The sequence below is a fragment of the Agelaius tricolor genome, unplaced genomic scaffold, assembly GCF_023055355.1.
Source record: "Agelaius tricolor isolate 1412-34295 unplaced genomic scaffold, bAgeTri1.0.p SCAF_6, whole genome shotgun sequence".
In the NCBI taxonomy this organism is placed as follows: Eukaryota; Metazoa; Chordata; class Aves; order Passeriformes; family Icteridae; genus Agelaius; species Agelaius tricolor.
The window spans coordinates 17,395,473-17,409,531 of NW_027269266.1; the positions used below are offsets into that span (position 1 = coordinate 17,395,473).

General features: G+C 35.7%; 1 protein-coding gene across 1 annotated transcript in view; it reads right to left on the reverse strand.

Annotated features, from left to right (window-relative positions):
• MALRD1 (MAM and LDL receptor class A domain containing 1) overlaps positions 1-14,059 on the reverse strand; it is a 226,904-nt gene that overhangs the window by 110,426 nt on the left and 102,419 nt on the right. Inside the window, exons 24-25 of the mRNA XM_071428846.1 lie at positions 5,945-6,190; positions 4,156-4,313 (exon numbers count right to left, since the gene is read on the reverse strand). Coding sequence (XP_071284947.1) covers positions 4,156-4,313; positions 5,945-6,190 — 404 coding nt within the window. The remainder of the gene's footprint in view (positions 1-4,155; positions 4,314-5,944; positions 6,191-14,059) is intronic.

Genomic DNA, 14,059 nt, shown 5'->3' on the forward strand with positions numbered 1-14,059 from the left:
AGTAAAAATGCCATAAAAGTTACTCTTGTCAAGTAATGCTCTATTTCACTGTATCTCCACTGATTTCCTTCAGAACTCTTGGGACTAATATTCTGTTATTCTCTCTCATTAGTCAGATGACATTTCATTGACTCAACTACAAGTTTTAATAACGGTTCACAGATCAGTAATGGGAGTAAATAGTTTAAAACTGTGTCCTTTTCCTGGTTGTAGATACTAATTAAATAAAGACCATTACCACTATGCAGCTATATGGAACTAAATACTAGGAAAATTTACTCTTTGCTATTAGCTTTAAAGAATTTTGCTAATATCTTATTTTTTTCTACAAGATAAACCTTATATCAATGTTTATTAAATCTACAGATAGTCTACATTTTTTTGGAGCATGATTTCAGCAAACTCTTAAGTAAAGCATTCAAGCAAATCTTTGAAAACTTAATTTTTTCCTCTAGTTTTATGGAGGTCAAGTAATCTGCTTTCAGGATACCTGAACCCAATGCAGTCTCTAACTTCTACATTAATGTGAGGGATCGATTGTTTTTCATGCAGTCAGTGAGAAGAATCAATGTAGAAATACACATTCTTTTATGCTGTGAGGAAGAATAAGCAGTTTCCTTAAGCCTTATTCTTGAGTGACTTCCCATAGAAGTAGGGTCAATTATATTGATTTGTGAAAATGTGATTTTAAGCTACTTGATCCAACAAATACAAATGTCCAGAATATACCAGCTGGCATCTGCAAAACCTCTGCAGCATATTTTCACATCCACAGCCTGGGATGGTAAAATTTAACTCCATTAAAACTAACAGGGAATTGGAAAATCCACTGTGACTCATCTCTACCCTTGCTGTGGCACCTGCTAAGCCACACATTTCTACAGGACCAAGCCTCTCCTCTCTACATTGGGCTGGTTAAAAGCAATAACAAGGCCAGGGGAACAACTGGGGGGGCTCCCAGATTTGCTGAGGAGCAGCAGCCAGGGAAAGGGTCTGTGCTGCAGCAGCCAGGTATAATTGTTATATGTTATTATTTTTCATCTGTTCTGCAGCAGCCAGGTAAGGGGTCTGTGCTGCAGCATCCCTGAGCAGCTGCATGCTGGAGGCTGGATGCTGGCTCCAGCTGCCTGCTGCCCTGGCCAGCTTAGGCTGCTGCTGCCACAGAATAAATGAGCCCGGGCTTTACTTGCCATGACCTGGTCAGGACTTATTGTTTTCCTGAATGTCCTTGTGTCTTTACTCATTTTTAGCTGGATGGAATTAATTAAATGCCTGGGCAAGGTCCACTGGAACTTCCTAATGAGATCCTGTGTGTATTGGCCTTGTTATTGTCAGCAGAGGGAGTTACTAATGACAGGTTTCACCTTCCTTATTCATCTGCATATTTGTTTTTGGAGGCTTGTTACAAGTCTTTGAGAGAATCTTCCCCTAACTGAACTAGATCCTAAATTATCTTCTTAAATTAAAATGTCTGTATGCAAAAGCAATTGACATCAATACCACAAAAGTTATTTTCAACAAATGGTTTTATCCTTTGTTGCTGATTTCCTTCTGCTTCTTTTTTTTTAATTGCAGGGACAGCTTAAGTGGCGATAGAAAGCTTATTTTAGATCAACAGAATAATGAAATATATTATCCCTTTCACCTAATAATTCTTGCTTGGCTCTCTATAAACATGTTTAAAAATACACAGTTTCTTCTGACTCATAAGATAAACTGAATGCTGATGAAGTTCCCCACCATCAACACTAAAACAGGCACAGTGAACATGCTGCACCTGAACTTTGAAATGTCTCCTGCAATGGATGGGATTCTCTTATAACTGCCACAGTCAAGACTAGAATGTCTCAAAATCTCACTGGAAAAAGTTTTGATTAGTTGTATCTAGATCTCTTTGGGGAATATTCTGTTTGCTTTTGCACTGCTATCAAAAACCTTGTAATTTGAATTCAGATGGATGGTGAGTTGATATCTCAGCTGCACTGAATACCTGCACTGTCAATATCTTTTGTTCACGTAAATGTTGAAGGGGTCAATTTGAAGAATACTCTACATTTGCAGCTACTTCAACAGCCCATTACTTTGACAGGATTATTATTATTCCATATACAGATGGTTTTCTTCAAAGAATATGTAGTACAATTTCAAGAGAAAAAAAAATCAAAACATAGAGAAAAAAAATCAAAACAACAGTAACTTCAGAGAAATTCCATTAGGAAAATGTATTGATTTTCTCCAGCTGCAAACTTTAACAAAAGAGGTTCATGCTTGGCTATAGTACCCTTTTATGATCTTTTAGTTTTATTTCTGGTTGTTTATCTCATAATCTGAGATAAAACTTCAGTAGTATGATAGATAATATTCTTCAACTTCCTGAAAGTGGACAAGCAATACATATATTAAGAAATGACACTGATGCATACCATGAGCCATGATTTTTCTAAAAATGTTTTTTTACCTTTTCTTACCATTTTTGTTCCACTGTCATAATTCTGGAAGAAGAGAAATTTTTATATTGTTCATCACTTTTCCATTGCTTATACAGTCTTCACTCTCAGTTAAACTTTGAATGGATGGAATGATTTCAGCCAGAGACAGTTTGCTAAGTTTTTAACTTGAGATGGTAATTACCTTCCCAGATCATCTTAACATTTTTTATTTTCAGCTAATCACTACCTAGAGATCTGATTTCACTGACATTACTTTAAATCAAGGGATACTCAATCTGGATGGAAATATCAAGGTATTGCAGTTTGAACCAGCAGGAGAAGCTTCAGTATGACTTCCCATGACTATGTGTTGTTTAATTAGATTATATTCCTTCAGACACTGCTAAATAGAAACTCCAATTAAAATATGGGCTTATGGGTCCTTATAACAGCATAACAGGTGAAGTTAAGTTGATCTGCAAAAAATCCTAGGTACAATGATGGAATAATTTTGCCTCCTTTACAAATTTGAACCTTTCTGGGAAAAAGAGCTGTATAAAACATCTCAATAAATATACTGTTACTTGATGAGTGGTCTGTTGTTATTTGTAGGTGTTTGGACTAATTAATGAAAGAAATCTCTTGATGCCTATCAAAGGCAATGAGCCCATTGTCAATGAACCTATTGTTTTTTATATTTCAGGCAGTCATATCCTAGGTTGTATCTCTAGGTACCAAATCTATTGAAGCCTTTTATCTTCAGGCTTTTAAATTATTTTTATATTATCCAGAATAATCCAGATAAATAATTTTTAGTAATTTGTTTTCAAGGAAAAACTGTAATTTATCATTTAAAGTTAAGTCAGCCAACATATGCATTGGAAATAAAACAAACTTTAATGCAATTCACCAAGACATTATTAGAGATATTGTAGGAAGGGAAGTTAACAGACACATGGCAAATAAATTGCACCATGATTTATACTTGAATGACCGGAAGAGATGCACAGATACAAGTAAGCACAGACACATATTTGGTCACTGTGTCCCAAGAAAGTTGATTATTAATTTCTACGTAAGAATTAATTTCTAGTCTGAACCATATTATGATTTTAAAAAGGTTTTTACAAGCAGTTAATCCCTTTTAATGAACAGCAAAGCAACAGCCAATTTTTTACAAATGTCTAGGTTTTCACTTGCAAATTAATAATCAGACATTATTTTTAAATAATTTTTTGGTCATCTCACATTTAGTGAAGAAACAATATTTCTAAATAAAATTGATTATACTCTGTACCCATTTATATAAAAAATATTTAATGCAGTCATATTTTTGCATTTTATTCTCACTTTGTACATGTTGGTAAATTTTTTTGTGTGTCATCCCATAAGCACAATAGAGCTGTAGACCAATAAATACCAATAAGGATGTCAGCAAAATATGAAAATAGCCTCACATGGAAAAAATCAAAGGGAAATATGTGAATATGTGAAGAGGGGAAAATAAAAAGAGGACTTGAAAAGATTTTCTTTGGCTTTTCAGATGGCTTTTCTTGGAAGAGAAATGCTAAAAGCATTAGGAGGCTGGAGTAATAAAAACCAGCACAGAACGAGGAGGTGTGTGGGAGCTCTCCAGTCTGCCAGCTAAACAACAGAATGTCACAGTGCTGAGCACAAACACCCTTACAGGTATAATATATTCAAAAGAAAAGGGGCTTTTTGTTACCTTAATCAGAACCTGAAGGTGTCCCATGGCTTTTGATGACTTGAAGTACCAGAAGCTGATCATACAACTCCCACTTGATTCTTTCCATATGGAACTCTTCACATGGGCTTTTTCATTTATTAGGCTTATTGCAGTGGCCTCAAGATATAGGAAATGTCCTGAAATTAAATGATGTATTACTGAAAAAATGTTTTAGATTTTCAAATTAGATTCCAAAACTCAGCAAAGTAAATGCAGAGACATATGAAGAACACTTCCCTCATAAGTCTCATACTAGTCAACCTCAGCTCAGGAGAAAAAATGACCAGTCCTTGTGCACTGATTATATCAGGAATAAACTGGTGGTACCAGCTTAAGATTTGGGTGGACTTGTGTAGAAGACTGGGAACTCTTCCATACCCTTCCATACTTTCTGGGTACTTTCTGGGTACATGTCCCTGCTGAACTGCAGTAGCTTCAATTCTGACAATACATCACAAAATAGCCATATCATGATAAATTTCAGGATAAAGTCTCCTGAAAGGTAATCTTCACAATAGGAAGTCACACTATATAAAAACTTTTGGAACAGGAAAAAAAAAAATTATGCATATATAAATCACTAGGTATCCCTAATGGTTCATATTTCCTTTGGTCATTTTTACTCTGTTCAAATATTAATGAACGTATAAATTATTTAGTCAGATGAAATTGCAAAATTAGATGCCTAGAGTTAGTATTTTTCAACACTGATATGGTCCTTGAGTCTTCCATCTTTATTTTTAATCAGAAGCATAAAAAATTCTCCCAAATTTTCAAATTCATTTTTTTCCTTTGTACAAATAAGAAATGTGTATATGACATAAACATAAATGTATTATAAATAACAAGAAAATTGTAATTGCACATCTACTAATGTTTGTATATGAATTAGGCAAAAAAAAAATTAGTTCACTAGATAATGCAGAAACAAATGGGTTCATTCTAATTTTGACACTTCCCTGGCTCAGATACAACCATAGATGTTTGCCATGGTATTATTGGATCTGAAATCTGAGGTCAAGCATATATTTAACAAGTGTAGTGGTGTATTTGTGATAATACTTTAAAAATATATATTACTGACAATGCAAATGACTTTTTTTCCTACATATTTTGAAGTTTATTGGGTTTTGTCCTTCAGCAGTTTGTGTAAACATTCAGTGACTGCTATCATGTCTTTGTGCAACTCTGCTGTGAATATTTCAATTTAAGGTCAGTTCTGAGCTCAGCTTTGGTAACATCTTTGTCTGAGCTATAGGACCTTCAAAGGCAAAGCATGAAGGCACAGAGCTTGTAGCAGAGCAAGAGCAGATAACTGAGTACTTTGGCCAAAACAAACCAGGACATGCACTAACAAAGGAGATTTGTTTCTTTAAATTTACTTATTTAACATTATCTAAAATTAAAGTATGAATAGTCACTATGGGAAAGTGTAGAGGTTCCTGAAAATGACCTCAGGCTCTGGAGGAGTGGGACCCAGTGGATCTCAGAGCTGAGCTAACTCACCTTTGCAAATTGCAGCCAGACCAAATGCCTCTCTCCAGACAGATATCAAATTATCTTGCCTGACTCATATAAAAACAACTAAGATTCAATTTCCCTACATTAAAATTATTGTACAATGGTAATTCATATTTTTATGTTGTAATACATCTTGTTCATTAAAAATGACACCCTGATTAGAGATTTTAGAACTCCCCTGCTGCCTGTGGAGATATGAGACATTTCATGAAGACAATTATCCCTTACTTGTGAACTAACAACATACCAGTTCCATTTCCAAGCGTGTGGTCCCCAGGAGGTCTGAGACTTTGAGGCGAGCTGACCCCGAGCACCCAGTGAAAATTGTCAGCCAGGGAATTTTGCCAGCCACATCTGCCATTCTCAAAGGTGCAGGAAGTTCCACATTCACTCTCGTCTGTATTATCCCCACAGTTGTCTTCAAAATCACAGCTTTGTTCTGCTCTGTAACACTTGCCATTCTGGCACTGCCTCTGGCCATGTGAGCAGGAGCCTGAAAAGAGAAGAATGAGGGTGTCCTGGTGAATCATAGTGCCGTGCATCCCAGCAAGGTTACTGGAAGGTTACATTTCAGAGAGCTTAATATTTAGGAGGAGGAGGGTGGTCCAGAGCAGTTTTATTAAAAGCCTTTGGTTCCCCTGAAGTACCAATCCATTATCAGTTTATTTCTTTTGTATTTTGTCAAGTGATTGCCTAAATAAATGACTGTTTCCCTTGTAAAGCCTCAGAGGGCAAGCTCCAGCCAGGCATTCCATCACTAACAAAGCTTTCTAGTCTGACTTAATTGCTGGCATTCTCCTTTCACGTGGTGTTGGATTGAATCATTTTATCTTAGCTGCAAAGTTGAGCCTACTTAGGAGCCCTAATTTGGAAGAAAAAACTTTTCTGTTTTAACTACAGAGGTTTGCCTTTTAATGGATTTTTTTATGAGTTCAGTAGGTTGACGGTGTCCTTTTTGTGCAGTCTTCCTGCAGTTATTGAGGGATAATTCTACTATTGTACAGCCTAAAGATTGTAGGACTCAGACACATGATCTATTTCCAAGTTTCATGTTTTCATTTCAGATCAGTTTCTGCAGGACTCTGAATAAAACTTAGCAACTTCAGTACATTCTGTAATCAAGAGGTGAAACACAACATTCTGAAATTGACCCCTTCCCATTTACTCTTCACATTCTCCTGTGCCAGAAATAAATGAAGAATAATTGTAATTAAAAATAGGAGTATGAATATATGAGCTCAATGGACAAAATTAGAATATGTACATGTCCAAAAGTTGCAGAAGTAGGGAGAATCTGAGTTAATTGATAATGAAAATCACATGGTGCTAAAATTGTATTAATTGTAATAATTTAATTTTTAAATAATTAATTGTAAAACAGTATTAATTTAAAGGAGCTAAATGACATTCACATAAGGCTGGATTTTATCAAGAGGTCTGAAAAACAGATTTATTAGTAGAAAGAGGATAAGAAATGGGGTATTCAGTTGTCATGTTGGCAATCTCCATCCCATGGCATTTGTTTCAGCCAGACTCTAAATTACAAATACTCCAAACTGAAAGAACATTGTTAGAACACTTGTTTTTGTTAAAGTGAAAACAGGTCACTTTATTTCTAGATATCAGCTAAAGAAAACAAGCATTACCATCTCCTCTTCAAGTTAAAATCCTCCTAATGCAATTCTTATTAAAATAAATTTAAAATACAAATACATATTGGAATATGATAGAAATATCTAGCAAGATTTCCAGGGAAATTATGAAATTTTAATTTAATTTAATTACTGATTTCTTAGCAACATAAAAATATGTATCAGGTTTGCAATAATATCAGGCAAAGATCTCCAAATCTGGAGACAAGAAAAATGGGTGATCTCTGACCAGGAGAAAAAGACTTGTTTGAAATTCAAAGCTAAAAGTTTATAAAAGCATCAGTGAGAATTTTATTAGTACACGATCTCTGAAAATGGTCCTGGTCAAAAGAATGGTGCAATAGCATCAATGAATCAGTCAGTGACCATCAGAAACTCCTATCAATCTTCTTCAGAATTTCAGTCATCTCTGTTGTATGCCAATGAGTGACAGAGATTTATTATAAAATTGCTGCCTAATTTAAGTGACATATGTTTTTAGGAGCTAGTTATTATAATCCTACCTTTCTTTTAAGTGATTGCAGGAAGAATTTAGCGAAACATTTATTTTGTCAACAAACTAGGAATTTAAATTTCAGGATGCAATTCATGCCTTAAAATATTTTCCCTTGCAATTCAGTGATCAATAATTTCAATAACTATTGAATTTTGAGGTTTCTTTGTAGCATTGTTTTCAATTTCAGGTTAAAAAAAAAGCAGAGTTGAAAAGTGGAAGTCTTTGTTTCCTGAGGAAAAACAAAAAAATCCGTCTTGAATCCTGGCATGAATGAATCTTTCCAAGCATGTGTAATGAATGATATTACACTGCCTGAGTCTGTAACGTGACTTGCTTCTGGATGTCCTTCCAAGTATAGCTTCTCTTTAAATGTCATTTCTAAGGCTTTAAAACTGTAGGGGGAAAAAAAAAAAAACTTCACCAAACAAACAACCTTCCCTCCTCCCAGAAAAAAAAAAAAAAAAAAAAAAGCACCAAAATACAGGAAAAATAATTTTTTAGAGCTGTCTTTCTTTCTTCCCTACTTTTTCTTAGTCTTAATGGTTCAAACACTCTGTTCTATAGATTTCTGTGGGTATGAGAGAGGTATTTAATTGAGAGGAATTTCTCCTTAACAAGGTTCAGTAAATCTTTCCTCCAATCAGTGTTTCTTGAAGATTATTTGTGGGTAGACTTTTTGTCCTATGTGGTAGCTACATAGACACAACTAGGCTCCAGTAGAGCCTTAGGGGCTGTTAGAGCCCCTTTCAGATAAATATCTTTTATCTTATCGTTATATGTATCCTTCAGATAAATAATCTTTGAATTGAGGAGGATGTATACAATAGAGGAAAACAGCTGCACCAGTGAATAATCCCCTTGTTCATATACCCTGAGCAAAATCAACAGGTAAAACATTTATATTTTTAAACATGCTTTAGGAGAAGGATTAATCTCCTTATTTTATAAGGATGTTTTTCTTGAATATATTTTGAAAAAAAATAAATTTACCTGCAAACATCAAGAGAGAAAACAAATTTTTCTTGAGGACAACCTGTCTTATTATTGAAAACTGAGGCAAAGAGGGTCTCAAATACTCAGCCTTTTTCCTCATTTTTTTCTCATATTCCCCCCTGCACCCAATAAGGAATGGACGTTTTCCTTGCCACTCCTTTTGCTATTAATGTATTTCTAAAAATATTTTTATTATCCTTTCCAAAAGTGGCCAGATTATGTTCTAATTAGGATTATTATAAAGTTGTTAAATTTAATAAGTTGTTAACCTTCTTAAACTTATTATATTTAATAGCATCAGCATCGATGTTTTCCAAACCAAAGTTAAATCAAATGAATGAGATAGTTTACAATTATTGGAATTACCCATCAATGGGTGCAAAAATCTAGAGCTGCTTCAAAATATTTTCAGAAGATTTTATTTACATTCACATGGCTAGAAGCATATCTTCTTCTAAATCAAAGCTAGAGCTCCTGTAGAACCATGGTCTGGTATAGAGGCCAGAGTAATTAATCAGCAGACTAAGAGTGTGACATCCCAGGGATAGGAGCTCTCTGGATAATTTAGATCTCTGAGTTTTTCACTGTAAAAATTACTCCATTATCCTTCTTGCTCTGAGTTGACATTACTGTATGACTGAAATCTATGTGTCCTTAAAAAAATAATTTGTTAACAAGAACATCTTTCCTCTAGTATCTCACTACCATAGCCCAAGGACACAGAGAAAAGTGCTTTCATCACTGTTGATGATGCATGGTAATAGTGACATGTCAATGTAGGAATATGAAAAATGCATCTCATTTCAAAAGCAAAACTTTAGAAATTAAAATAATTCTGAAAGACTTTCAGATGTTGGGGGTGTCAGGAAAAAAAAAGATTTAAAAAGTATTAGAGTATATCAGCCTTTTTTGTTTTGAAGGAAAAAGGCTTTATTTTCTCGAATTGAGTGCAAACATTTGGTTTTGTAAACCTTGCAAGTACTTTGACATATTGATTTGCATTCTGAACAACTGAAAATTAGAAAAACAACAGCTTGAGTTCATTTGCACAAGGGACTCTTGGAAGAAACTGTTAACTGTCAAAGTTACTGCCACAACAAAGAGCAGATGAAAGCTCCAACAACCAAAACTTTCTCAACCAATTTCTTATCTTGACCATTCCCGCACACAAACACAAGAGAATTCTTTTGCAGTAATCAGATCTGGTAAAATTCAACCTCAGAACCAAAAAGAACCAAAAACATAAACAGCAAGGTAGGATATTGCTATTCAATACAATCGTCCATGAAAGAGCACTGAAGAGACTTCTTTGTTTTGTTTGTTTGTACTTTGTTATTAAAAAAGTATTGATTTTTATCAGTCACTCAATACTCTTTAAGGCACATTCAATCTGTGACACATTCAATAGGTCATAACCTGGTGCTTTGCTTTATTTAAGATTACCAGAAATTCTGACCTGAAGGCGAGAGGGGCTACTCAGTGCCTCTTCACACTGAGTTTACTGCAATACTATAAGCAGGGCAATGCTAAAAACAATTATAAACATCAAAAGATTCAGTTTCAATTGCTTAGATGCATGTGAACATGCATTCATAAGAAATAAAAAGAACAGGTTTTGATTAGAGAAGGAGGCATAAGGTCTTTTTAACTCCCCCACTCTTACAGTGCTGGTGTACCAATATCTTCAGTAACAGAAATAGTGCATACTTTCCATGTTGCTATAAAACATGCTAGTAGGGCAATTTAAAAGGAAATTTTTTGTTACTCTCTTCAAGTATTAAATCCCCATACTGGATAAGAAGACCTAGGCCTGGATTCATGAAAGGTACATTAGCGTCAACTAACCTAATGGTTTGCTCCTTGCCAGCAAAGTGAAACAAGAGATACAGTACATGTTAATATTGTTATTCCAGGGCTAATCAGGTGGTCCATGTCTCCAGCATGAAGAAAAGGACAAGCCAGGAAAACTGTTGTAACAGGACACACAGTTAACGAAAACTCTGATACATCAGTTCTTTTATACAGTCTTCCCTTTCCAAAGCCATGTTGAAATTTATAACCTATCTTCTTGAGGGTGGACTTATAAATACTAAGAGAAAAGGAATTTACATCTAGTTTTTAAGCAAAGCTTTTCCAAAAACAATAACATTCATCATATAATGTTCATCATATTCATAGCATCTACTACAGTGAGAAAGACTAAATACCAACTAAAGTGAAAAGCTTAACTCACACTCCTGAGTTTAACCTTAGCAAAAATCCAAAATAAAATTATATTGGACAAAATTTTGGGTTGCCATGTTCTGGCACAAATAAATGAAATCTGTATCTATTTACTACCTGAATTCCTTGGTAAAGACACAGAAAAATAAATATTCCTTAGATATCAGATCCACATTCTTAAAAATATGCCAAAAAATTGCTGCATGCCCTTTAGAAGTATAACTTGAAGCTCATGTGAAATGCTATACAACTATAGACTGACATTTTGCCTGAAGCAGATCAATGTAACACTGCTTTTATGAGAGCCTGGACTGGTGCTTAACTGGTGACATCTCTACCTTAGAGCCCGAAATGGTTTAGTTGTGACCTCTGGTTTAATGGTCCAACTGCTATCTGATTGTTTGGAGGGTGGAAGAAGGTATGGCATCTGCATTTCCTGGTGCTGAAAGCAGGCTCTGGTCAGTGGTTTCCCTGGCTGCATTCCTGATGGGAGAAAAGTCTGGAGATTGAATCTAAAGTATGGCTTTAAGTAAAGCAGACACCCATAAATCTGAACAGTTTGAGCATGAGAAATGGGTTGCACAAACTCTGGATAGCTGAGGTATGTTAGAAGGGAATTTCTACAAGGAGATCAATGAAAAGTTGGTTAAACAGTGAAATAAAAGCATTTTATGATGTTATAACTGAATCTGAAGTGGGGGAGATCTTCACTGGCTGCACTGGAATATGTGATTTTTTCACATTCTCCACCATACCCCAAGCTGTTGACCAAAGCCTACAGTGGGAGGTGAAGCTGCACTGCAGTGATAAATCACCTTTGTACAACTTGCCAGGGCAGCTCAGTAAATGTGACAGGTGGAAAGCACTTCCCTCAAATCCTACTCAAAGCCTGACCAACCAGCTCTGATTTAAATTCACAGCCCTGACTCTGAGACCAGAGGACACTGTCCTGGCAAGATTCAACCTTGCTGAGAGAGGATAGTGGACATGGAGTGCCAGAACCTGAGAAACACTGGTTCCAGAACTGAAAGTATGAACAAAACTATGTTGAGAACCCTTTCTCTGGCAAAAAAGGCATGTAAAACACATAGAATAAGCAGTAAAAAGTCTTTCTATTATACATCCACAAGACCTCAGATGTTCTCCAGAAAATGGTATTTTCATCAACATGTTAGACACTATGAGGTGGTTCAGTCACATCCTGAATTTGACATATAACTCTTCAATATTCAAAGGGAAAGATAACAAAAAATACATCTATTATCAGCTGGGGATCTCTACTATTTATGAGTCAACCTCTTCCCTTAAATCAGTAGTAATATTCAACAATACAAATGTAAACTACAAATGAAATTGTTCTGGAGAATTTTCACTTGTGAACAGATGAAAAGCGAGAAAGAGCTGAAAGAAACATGACCTGCTCAGAATTTCTATAGAAAATTACAACATTTAAGCAGAGCTATATTAAAACTTTTCAGACATATGTGAATAAGGGTCAGGTGTAGGAGAAACGAAAACTGCCCAAAACTGATTAAATTGAATGTCATGACCCCTGTGAATCCTCATCTGTCATTACTCAGGAATAAATTTCAGGATTACTGTATTTACCACCTTCATCTGAAGAGTATGTGATGATTAAAAGATTTCATTGATGTCTTGAACAGCCTTCTGCACACATTTAAACCTGCACTGAAGAGGTCAACAGGAAAATGAAAAATGCCTTATGCTCGATGGAGGAGAAAGATATCAACAAACTCCTTAATCACACAGTATCTTGTAGAAATGTAGCTTCAATTATGTTAAGCTTTCCCTTCCTCTGAGTTACATGCTTTTTCTCAGACACTGAAAGAAAAAGACTAAAATTTTACCTATAAAGGCAGCAAAAGTGCTTTGAGGTGACATTCTGAAACAACTCTGAAAGAATTATTCTTGGCACTGTTATGCCAAAAATATTGTTACACTGTCTCCTAGTGCCCATAAGGAATTCTGTTCCTTATCTTTTTTCCAGCCAGGATGAACAATTAAGACAAAATTATTTTTTTTATTCTTGTCATTTAATGTTAATCCAATCCATTACAGTCATTTATTCCTGAAAGCATTATTAACTTTATTAACTGCACCGTCATTCAGCACGTGTTCACATTTACCAGCACACTTTGAGGTAAACAAGTAGTAGCACATGTGCTTAGCAAGTGACTGAACATGGAAAGAGCAGAACAGCTCATGGTTAGAAAAACAACCCTGATGAAATTGCTTGATGCCACTCCACAGGATTTCCACAGAGCTTACCATGTAAGTTCTGCCATTCAGCTTTCCTCTGCTTGGAAAGGAAGATAAGGGAAATACAGAGATAAGTACCAACAGTCCTGAAACCCAGAAAACGACACTACCTAAACCCCTCATACCTACCTAGCCCAAACCTTCATCTCTAAGTCCAATTGAAGCTGAGTAATTTCTAACACAATATTCTTTTGAAGCTTTGACAAATTCCTTGATCTACTGCTTGTCATCAGAGTGGATCTCATGAGCAAAGTGGACATTGTTGACAGGAGAACTGCTAAAGCCTCAACTTTGGACCTGAGGAGAGCTGACCTCAGACTGCTCAGGGAATTAGTTATTAAGGTTTCCTGGGAAACTCTTTTTGCAAGTGCTGGGATCCATCAGTGCTGGTCACTTTTTAAACATCATCTCCAAATAATGGCACAGAAGCAGGCAATTCCCAAATGTCAGAACTCAGGCAGGTGAAGCAGAAAGCCATCTTGGTGGGACAGGAATCTTCCCTTGGAAAAAAGGGCAAAAAGAAGGTATATGGCCAGCAGCAGCGGGAAAAGTCATGCCACCTGCCCTTGACGTGGGAAAAGAGATGCTGCTTTCCACTGTAGGGAAAAAAATTGTGTGGCAAAGGCTCAGCTGAGCAGAGCTGTGGATGGACAATAAAAAGAGTTTCTTCAAATACATTAACAGCAATTGACCCACTACAGGACAAGGATGGTCTCCT